Source organism: Miniopterus natalensis, chromosome 8, assembly GCF_054644295.1.
Source record: "Miniopterus natalensis isolate mMinNat1 chromosome 8, mMinNat1.hap1, whole genome shotgun sequence".
In the NCBI taxonomy this organism is placed as follows: domain Eukaryota; kingdom Metazoa; phylum Chordata; class Mammalia; order Chiroptera; family Miniopteridae; genus Miniopterus; species Miniopterus natalensis.
Window position 1 is genome coordinate 37,598,128 of NC_142088.1, and position 10,364 is coordinate 37,608,491.

A 10,364-nucleotide genomic window follows, 5' to 3' on the forward strand; every position below is an offset into this window, starting at 1 on the left:
TCCCTTCATCCTTCCCCCAAATTCTCACTTGCTCAATTATCCTTAACTACATTTTCCAAAATAAAAGTCACTGATTCCTCACCTATTACCCAAGTATCTCATACATTGTCTTTCAAGGTTTAAATCTGTAAGTGGCAGTAAGCTTTAAGATATTTTTCCATGCCTACTTCCCAGGCCAATTTTTCCACGGAAAAGAACCCACTTTTAAAATTAACTGACAGGTATAGGCTCATTCCTTCCAAGTTTCCTGTTACTACTTACTAGTAAAGTATGTCATACTCACATATGGCATTTAAGTCACATGAACACTGTGAAGTGAGAAAACCACACACACGTTTCTAAAAATATTTTAATGAAAAAGTTATCTTTCTGTAAACATTTCATTATCCTACAAATGAAACATTTGAATCCATTACACACCACCTCTTAAGTCTTAAAAATCAGAAAACATTGAAATTTAAAATTTTGAATACTCACAGAGGCTAACAATCCTTACATTACCCCTGCACATTAGCATGCTTATGCCCTACTTTGAGACATCAATTACTGGAACTCCAAGAGATACTGTTATTAACTAGAAATGTTTCAAATTGTGACTTCTACATTGGAACTCTTCAAACCAAACTTATCTCAATTGTTTAGTTCCTTAGCAAGTGGTCTTTAATTACCAAATTTTCTTCATTAGGACATGAGTGTAAATGGAAGGTTGTTTTTCCTTTTGGTTTAAAATATAATGTGGAAAGCAGTAACCTGTGAACTGCTTTGACAAAGCCTGCCTTGACCATTTCCCTCATGAACTTACTTTGTTTATTGGTGCTATGACTTAACAGCATCACATTTTTCAGTAATGACAGTGTAACTACATTTACGTTAAACCACTTTATTTCATAAACGAGATGGACTGAAAAGAACAATGCCTTTAAAGAAAGAAAATGTCTTCTATCTTAGGAAATCTGCTTCACTAAAACCATGATGTAAAGAAAATCCATCAATAAAAGAATTACCTTGTCAACACACTTCATTCTAGTGATATGTAGAAATTTAGTCCTGGTTTAGAGGAGAACTAACCAGTCATTTTGTGAGAATAAACTCTGGCAAACTTACTATTTATGTAAGAATTTGATTTACTTACAATTTAGAAACGAGTTTCATTTTAAGCATCTATTCCCCAAGTGTTTTGTGGTTTGTTTTTTTAAAGTGAATTAACATCAAATCTCAACTTTTAACAAGCCCTTTTGGGCCAGCAATAATACACCTTATGAAATCAGCAACTGACTTGCACAGTAATAGTTTAATTATTCTTTGATAAGTTGTCTTTTAAAAAGGAATATTAGCAATAATTAGGCCCCCACTGCTTCAGGTAACAGGTTAAACAACACATACCAAAAAAAAAAACAAAAGCAAAAAACCCCCCTAAAAAAAAAACCCCCCAAAAACAAAAAACCAAATACTTATCCTATCAATCCAAAGAATTCCCTGATTTTGTATGCAAGAAAATTTATGAGGCCACTTGAATGAAGACTATTTTTGTATTTGTATCATCTGGCAATTTAGAGTTCATCCCAAGGTTCTTCCTAGAGTAAGGATTGGCAGCTTAACGTTTGTTAGAACTAAGTCATGCTTGTTACAAAACTCTTCGCAAAATTTGAGATCACTCCCTTTCTCATAAAAAAACTGACTTTATCCTAAAGACACCAGCAATTGTGTACATGGGGCCACATGTCACTCAACATGAACACTCATGGTTATTGCAGAAAGTTTTAAAACCTGTTTAAAACATTTGGATGTGGTTCCAAAGTTTCAGCTGAACAATTTTGCTAATGTACCTAATGGTTTTAAATGTGTAATATAAATTTGTAGGGAAACAAATGGTGTCATCAGGTTTTACTGTGAGCTACAAACCTTACCCAGCCAGAAACCTTCGTATTTAAGATGGTAGGAAAGACATTCCTCATTTAGGCAAGAAGGGTTCTCATTCAACCTGCAAATCAAAAAGATTACTCTTACCTTGCTTTACAAAAAAATACTCTTTAATTAGTGAAAAAATTCAAATTCAAGCCTTACCTAATGCTTATTGCCCTTCCTTGCAGGTCTAAATGCTAGACCTAGTGACTGTGGCAACTATCTCTCATTGATGTTCCAAAAGGCGAAGAGCTCCTTCCTGCTAGACTTTCTTCGATATTTCAGTTGTAATAAGCAGATTTAACTAGCCTTTGAAAAGTTGCTCACTATCACCATAGTATCTTATGCTTTCACTTCTCTGTAGTTGAAGCTCTTGCTGCTGCCTTGTCATTCTTTATTTATGCTGACTTGTCCATACTCAAAAGGCTTCTGAAGTCCTGTCTTAGTGAGTCTCCTTTGATCCACACTGTGCTTAAAAAGCACATCTTAGGTCCTTTAAAGCTGGTTAAATCGCTCTCCTCATGGCTTACTTTTCCACACTGTTCACAAGAACTAAGCTAAACACAACTTATAAACAGGTCACATACACAGATTTCACCTGCTTATAGGTTGCAAACATCAACTTACTGAAAATATTTTCACTATTAAACTAGTTCCAGAACAGAAAGTTTGTTAACAGTACAATTAACTTCATAATATGCCGTTAAAGGATACTGTCAAGGTTGTCTCAAACAATTTCACAAACATAGAAACAGGAAATGTTAATCTCCCCCATTCCTTCAACCTTTATTATATGAATAAAAGAACTTTAAACATTTTAGCTCAATTTTAATAAAATGTTTCCCAAGCATTATTTTGACCAGGTACCCAGATTTAAGTCATAAACATTGACAGTGTCCATTTATATAACCACACTTGAAGTTAAAAACTTAATCATTTTCTAATATTTGCCTATTTTCTACGCTGCTTATTCACATATGTCCATTAACAAATGGTATGTTGTCTGTTACATTTATTGGTTTGTGAGTGTTTTCTGGAAAACTGCGGTTATCTGTGAAGATCGATTTCCATGCTGGCATTGCATGCATCCAAATATTAATGCACAGAGGCACAGAATTAGAGCAACAAGAGAGCATACGCAAACACTAGCACGCCCCACTCCCCTTTTTATTGCTTGTTTTGCTTAGTACTTCTTAAAACAAAAATAAAAACCTTGAATTCAATGTTCAACTGCCAAAGAAACAGTAACAGCAGGGCACATATTTAGGGCTTGAATGAAATTGTAAGCACTAGGGCTGGCGCAAAACAGTAGACATCAGTTTATATATATGACCTTATCATCTAAAAATCTTCTCACCCAGGGTCTTCCAAACAAATTAGCTCATACCAACATGATTTAGGTTCAAGCACACACATAAGAGTAACAGTGTTCTTTGGGACTTTGAATAAGAACTCAGACAATTCAAATTTGAATTCAGGTCTTTGGGAAGTGGGAAGCTTATACTAAGCAACTGTGGTACACTTCTACTGCATTAAGTCATTTGGGTCAATTATATCTAGACTGTCCTTGGTTTCATCCCATAAAATGTAGAGGGTACAAACAGGAAAGCATGCCAGCCAGTTAAGGGTTCAACAATGCATGATTTTTATTCTCTTGCTTTGAGAGCTTCTTATATCAAATAAAAAATGTTAAACCAAGGAAAATAACGGAAGATTTATGGGCCTCTTGTGCTTTAAAAAGGAAAAAAAAGGTAGCCACCAATTTGCTCAGATAAGCAGGCTTAGTGGTCCTGTATTCTGAAGTTATTAAGAATGTTTTTTAATGGAGGAGGAAAGGAAAAACATCCACTACCCCTTTCCAGGATTTAATCAGAGGGCAGCAGACATTCTTTACACCCAAATAAAACTATGGCAGCAGTTCACATGTGACCAAGGTGAATGTAGAATGGAGATGTTCTAAACACAGCTAGGACTCTCAGCAAAGCTAACACACTAAAATCATGATTACATTTTGAAAGAAAATGCACAAAAACCAAATAGGAATTTTGAGATTTTTCATTTGAAGGTAAATCTTAATGTCATTAAAGTCACAAATATGCTAATTTAAATACCCAATTCTATTTATCTAAAACACACATTGCAAACATACAAATATCTATTCTCTCCACATGTCAGAGCCCATTCATTTCATGGTTTGGAAATGGGGAGAATAGATTCCCCTTAAATTGCAAGTCAGCAGGTGTTTCTTTACAGTTAACTTTAGCAAAATTCATACAAAATAGTGATTAACAATGATCTTCTTTACTTGTTAACTCACAAGGAAACACCTTCAAAACTGCATTTTGTTAAAGTTTCTGTACTAAAATGTAGAAAAACTGAACTACACAAATATTGAAAAGTTAAAAATTCCTTAATTTTTTATTCCTGGTACCACTACCACAATTTACAGGGCAATATACCTGATGTAATGAAAAGAAAAAGAAAAAGACAAAGCTACAACAGATAAAAGACCTCAGGAATGTACATCTAATTGACACTACATTGCATTAATCAATAGCTGCACTTTTTGCAAACTGTGGCTATGACAGTCCTGAACAAGAAGGGTTTCCTGTTTAAGCTGCAGTAACTTTTCTGACTATGGATCATCGTTCCTTCTGTGGCAGATTTTTACAGTTCCTCTAATGCATTTGGGACGACTGTCTCAAAGTAACCTGCAGCTTTCCTGACAACTCCTCGCTCTCTCTCCTGCTAAGAACTGTAGCCTGTTGAATAATACAGGATAAAAAAATTATTACACTCAGTGAACAGTTCCACATATGCTTTATCATCATGATAAAAACTTAAAAGATACCTACCCTTTTCTGCTGAGTTTTTAGAACCTTCTGCTACCATATCCACCACTTCCACCACCAGATCCATAACCACCTGGAAATATACATGTAGGGAGTTTTAAAAGAAATATACATGAGTTTCTAAATTAAAAAGGTTATAAAAATTTTTAATGAATAACAGTATTTACCACCATAGGGGCTGCCCGAGCTTCTTCCACCAAAACTGCCCCCTTTCATGGGTCCGTAATTTGATTGTTGTTGTCCGCTGTAATTTCCAAAATCATTATAGTTCCCACCACCACCATAGTTACCTGAAATTACAAAGGTTTTATTTGTGGTTGACTTACACAATTATATATGTACATATTAACTATCGTGGCAGCATACTCTACAACTCCTACATGCAACCCCTTGAAGAGATTTTACAGAGCTACTAAACTCTCTCCACAACAAACTGAGGCCCACTAGCAGACCTCAGACATAGGTTAGAAAAGAAAACGAGTGGAAGATGGTCCCAAGAGCATGTATCTAGATAGCTGTCATATTTTGATATTTGATGTTTGTATTTGATGCTGTACTCTAGCACGTTCTTGCCTTCATACCACTAACACCATCGAAGTTGTCAGTTTGATTCACTCTAACTCTGATGCAGTACAACTTTTAAACCAATGTCAGAAGGTACTCTAACAAGAAAAACCTTCTGTTGTTGATACATTAATACAATCCAAAACTCAGTGCATTCATAACAAAGCTCTTTAGAGTGTCAAAGTAGTAACACAGTCTTGCTTATAGTATGCGATGTGTCTGTGACATTCAGATTCAAAATGCTTGTCATTTAGACTCCAGATGACACCCTAATCACTTTAACTTACAGTTCCCATTTGTCCAGTTTAAAAGTGCATAGAGTTAAAAGTAAAATTCTGGCAATAAATACATTACTGCTAAATGCCCATTTCGAGTACAAAATAAAAGAGTTGAATACATTTTGCCAATTTACTAACAAGCACAGTAAGAAAATTCAGTTCAATTACCCATCAATTGAGTAATTTCTAATTTTAAAAAACATGAAATTTGACCAAATGCTATGTTTTAACACTTTAAAACATCTGTAACGGAACTATAAATAACGAATATTTAAAACAACTGAAAACTTACCAAAATTTCCCCCTTCATTGTAACCATCATATCCTCCACCGCCACCATATCCACCACCTTGGTTTCCATATCCTGGCCCTCCACCACCACCATAGCCTCCTCTACTACTGTAACCAGGACCACCGCCATAGTTGCCTAAAAGAAAAAATTGAGCCATACAAAAGCAAATGTACAATTGAACTCTAGTTTATATTACATTTAAGCCAGTGGAAAATAAACCAATGAATTGATTTAGCACTAAAGCCTGGTTAATAGAACCAAGAATGTGGGCCAGTAAGAATTTAAGATAAATGCTTAAATATATTTTAACATTATAAGTTTTTAATTCTTTAAATTTCACTAAGGAAAATACTGAAGTCTCCTGAGATGTTAACACAGCTCAACTAACTAGTACAATAAACCTAATTGGCTAAAAATAATTAGCTAATGTTAAATCTTTAGAGGGGAATAAGTTTACTCTTCTATTTTAGTTTAGAAGTATATTTTAACCATCAAAAGCCATTCAAGTTTTGACTGAAATTATAAAAAAATAAAAATATTTTCTATAAAGCACAGGAAACAAAGTCAAAATATCAAATAATTTTTTTAAAAACTTACCATCACCTCCAAATCCATTATATCCGCCATCACCTCCTCCATAACTACCTCTGCTGCCACCTCCACCACCATAGCCGCCTGAGGAAAAGCATGGTATGAATTAAAAGTGTAACATTCAACATACCAATTAATTTTAGGAAGACGTACTTAGAAATAAGATAACCATCCTACCTCTTCCACCAAAGTTTCCACCACGACCAAAGTTACCTCCGCCACCTCCAAAGTTTCCTCCACGACCCATGAAGTTACCAGATCCACCTCCACGGCCTTTAACATAGGCAAGGGAGATCTTTAAGAACCTTACAAACACCACTGATGTTTACTGTTTAAGTATATATGGTACTACTGACCTCTTTGCGATCCAGCAGACTGCATTTCTTGTTTAGAAAGGGCCTTTTTCACTTCACAATTATGCCCATTAATAGTGTGGTATTTCTGAACTAAATTTTTTTTAAATCAAACAAACAAGAGTTATTTGATGTTTGAAAAAGCACATATAAATGATATCTTTTAGCACTACACAACATTAAAATACCATCAAGGTAATGACTTCTGAGCAGGGATGAGGGAATGCTCTGGGATGTTACCGTTTATTTCTTGATCCAGATGCTGGTTACACAGGTGTAGTCACTTTATGAAAACTGAACCATATACTTTATGCACAATACAGTATTCTAAGTAATTTAGCAACTTTAGTGTGGAATGAAAAAGCCATTTCTTTCTTATTCAAGTTGCTACTTACCAACAATTTTATCAACCGTATCATGATCATCAAAAGTTACAAAAGCAAATCCTCTTTTTTTCCCACTCTGCCGGTCTTCCATGACTTCTATGGTTTCAATCTTGCCATACTTTTCAAAGTAGTCTCTCAAATTATATTCTTCTGTATCTTCTTTAATACCACCAACAAAAATTTTCTTCACTGTTAGATGGGCACCAGGCTTTACAGAATCCTACAAATAAAAAATATGTAAGGAAAAAAACCCCCAAATTCTTACGACTTGGTATTATACAACGTGGTATTAAAATACCTCTCTAGAAACAGCTCTCTTTGGTTCTACTACACGCCCATCAACCTTGTGCGGTCGAGCACACATTGCTGCATCCACCTCTTCAACACAAGAATAAGTCACAAAACCAAAGCCCCGGGAACGCTTTGTTTGGGGGTCTCTCATCACCTACAAAATAAAGAGTTTTAAACCACTGAAACACAGCTCCACAAGTCCTCTACCCCTAAGAATCTTCTTTTTGTTCCTTTAGTAACTTACCACACAATCTGTGAGTGTGCCCCATTTCTCAAAATGTTCTCTTAAACTGTCATCTGTAGTTTCAAAGCTCAGACCACCAATAAACAGTTTTCTCAACTGCTCTGGTTCCTTAGGATCATGGCCCTGAAAAAACAAACCAATACATTTTAATTATTTCTTTTAGTAGTGAACTGCTAAGATGTACAAGCCTTTACTCTGCTACAAATAAACTCAGCATCAAATTCTGTACCATTAACACTTTGTCTAGTTAAAAATTAAAGTAGAATCATACAAATCACATCACTTAATAAAGGAACCAGAATACCAAGAAAACCTAGAACCTGCCTTTCGAATGCCAACATCACTTAAACTACATTTTAGTCAAAGGGAATCCCAGAAACAAAAGTCCCTGAATTTTAAGCTACAAAACGGCCTGGGGACAGATTATTTCAGGTGTTGCTACTAAGAAACCATTTTCTAAGAAACCAAAATGTTGTAGATGCAGTGTTTCATCCGTGCCATTTCTTTTCATGTCAAGCATTTCATTTTAAACCAAAGCTGTGAGATAATAAAGTCTTAAGTACCAAACTTAAATTCACCAATATGTAAGGAATGTAAAAATCTTTACATTCCCTCCTTAATTCCAAATACATAAAAGAAACTGTAAAACTATCATTATCTGGAACATTTAAGATCTTGCTTCCTGATGTGAGTTTGGCTCAAATAAATTATTTAAAAAATCTCTTAAAAACATTCACCGGTTACAAGCAAGTCAAGATTAATAATATAGGTATTCCTTCATAAAAGGCTAATTCACCCCCCCACAAAACTAAAAAAATTCCATCATGTATCTTGACAACTTTCTGTAACCAGTACGTTATAGGTTACATGCTGCAAAAATGACCTATGGCAAAATTTTCAAATACATCTTGTAGGGTCACAAAAAGGGCAAGCTGAACTTAAAGTATAAAATTTACTGCTTGAAAATGAAATTTTTCTTAAAAATGTGGACTGAACTGTTTTACAATTTAACCAGCTCGTTAACAAATTACATGAATTGACATTTAATCCATGCATTACGATATCGTCCATCCAAACTGGTTACAATAAAGGGGCTCACATTTACATTCTAATGTCTTCCAGTGTCTTCTAAAGGTACAGACGTTAAGGCATTTTATACGAAGAAACTGTCACATGCTAGAAAAAAATGTTAAATGATTAATAGCCTAAAGCATTAATTCAAAATTATGAAAAGCAATTTTCAAGTCCTCGTTAAATGCACTTAATCATCAACATCAAATTGACTAAACACAAAAACAAAAAACAAAACCAACTATACCCCACAGAAATTTATCTCAAGCACGTGAAAAATTCAACTGTGGTTGCAGTCCTCTAAAACGAAAATCCAAAAACTATAGCCATAACCATGAAAAAAAAGGGAGATAAGAAAATTTTAAAGTTCCTATTTTATAATGGCGCGAAGATGCGTATAATACCAAGTACTTTAGCAAGACTAAATCAATAAGTATTATAAAGCAGCAAACTTTAAAATTTTATTTTCAACTAGATGCTGCGAAGAAAACAAGAAATTAAAATCTCGTCGCCTTCAAGAGGTCTGTACGGCCTAGAAATGCGCCAGCAGAAGTTCAGAAAAAGCACTGCGCCCCAAGCTTCGAGGCCATTTGCAGCATGTTCTGCCGGGCCGCCTCCTGTCTCTTCCTTCCAATCCCGCGCTCTCTTTCCCGGTGGTGGAATTAGGCGGCGGCCATTGCGGGCCAATGCGCCATTTCGTAACGCGGCGGCGGATCAATGTCAATGTGGCCGCCGCCCGCCAGCTCGCTCTCCCGGATGTGCCTGCTCGTCCTCTCCCCTCCCCCACTACCTCCTCCCAACCGCTCCCGCCCAGGCCCGCCATGCCTCCCTCGGCCTCAATTCCCAGGCCAAGCGGCTGGCGGGCCGGGTCCCTTTCCGAGGTCTCCCCAGCCACGCCGCGCCTCCAAAGAGCCACCTGTGCAGCCGAAGAAAGCGAGAGGAGCGAGACGCCCCGAGGAGGCCTCCGAGGCCCGCTCCCTTCCCCCTCCCACCGCCCGTCTCAACGTAGAGCGCGGGACCGCCGACCGGTCCACCCGGCCTCCCCACTCCCACCGAGCCAGGCCCCCCACGCCGGCCACGACCCATCAACCCCCCGCTCTCCCCCTAATACCTCCTCCCCCCGGCGGCGGCGGCGACGGCCGGAGTCGGGCTGGGGGCGACCGGGCGGCGGTTTTACCTCCATTTTGAGACCGGACTCGCCTCTTCCAACTCGAGTTCAATATGGGACCGAGAGGAAGAGGCGGGGCCAGCCGTCACGTGACGCGCTTTCCGCGCGCCGCCGGCCTGGTGGAGGAGGGGGCGAGTTATGAAAGGGGCGTGGCCAACTGGGCGCGAAGACGGACTGGACCAGCGGGTTGGCGGGCAGAGGCCGGGGGCGTGACAGGCCGCGGGAGCGCGCGCGCCTCGCTAATTTCCAGTGCGGCACCGCCCTTGCCGCGGTTCGCGCCTGGGAGGCTGCGGGGACGTCTGCTTGTGCTCGGCCAATGGCGTGCGCCCACGTCGGGAGAACTCCTCGTGACCGCGCGTCACTGGAGAAGAA

General features: G+C 38.0%; 1 protein-coding gene across 3 annotated transcripts; it reads right to left on the reverse strand.

Moving 5' to 3' along the window:
- Positions 1-1,419: 1,419 nt before the first annotated feature.
- Positions 1,420-10,064, reverse strand: HNRNPA3 (heterogeneous nuclear ribonucleoprotein A3). 3 transcript variants are annotated; one of them, XM_016209258.2, is made up of 11 exons: positions 9,936-10,036; positions 7,754-7,876; positions 7,517-7,663; positions 7,228-7,438; positions 6,836-6,925; positions 6,657-6,752; positions 6,486-6,563; positions 5,889-6,023; positions 4,922-5,044; positions 4,758-4,827; positions 1,420-1,981 (listed from the first exon to the last, which is right to left on the reverse strand). In XM_016209258.2, exons 1-10 carry the CDS (start codon positions 10,005-10,007, stop codon positions 4,775-4,777), a joined length of 1,128 nt encoding a protein of 375 aa, XP_016064744.1. In that variant the 5' UTR covers positions 10,008-10,036; the 3' UTR covers positions 1,420-1,981; positions 4,758-4,774. The 3 variants fall into 3 exon arrangements, with proteins under 3 accessions (XP_016064744.1, XP_016064812.1, XP_016064623.1); XM_016209326.2 differs by lacking the exon at positions 1,420-1,981 and adding an exon at positions 4,294-4,664 and having other exon boundaries at positions 10,002-10,064; XM_016209137.2 differs by lacking the exon at positions 1,420-1,981 and adding an exon at positions 4,294-4,664.
- Between the last annotated feature and the right edge of the window lie 300 nt (positions 10,065-10,364).

What these genes read in the sequence shown, in the direction of transcription:
- HNRNPA3 (XM_016209258.2), bottom strand. Translation starts at nt 10,007, where the DNA reads ATGGAGGTAAAACCGCCGCCCGGTCGCCCCCAGCCCGACTCCGGCCGT. An exon ending in AGAGAGCTGTTTCTAGAGAG is followed by an intron (nt 7,439 to 7,516) that starts GTATTTTAATAC and finishes TTTTATTTGTAG; the next exon opens with GATTCTGTAAAGCCTGGTGC. An exon ending in TGGAAACTTTGGTGGAAGAG is followed by an intron (nt 6,564 to 6,656) that starts GTAGGATGGTTA and finishes GCTTTTCCTCAG; the next exon opens with GCGGCTATGGTGGTGGAGGT.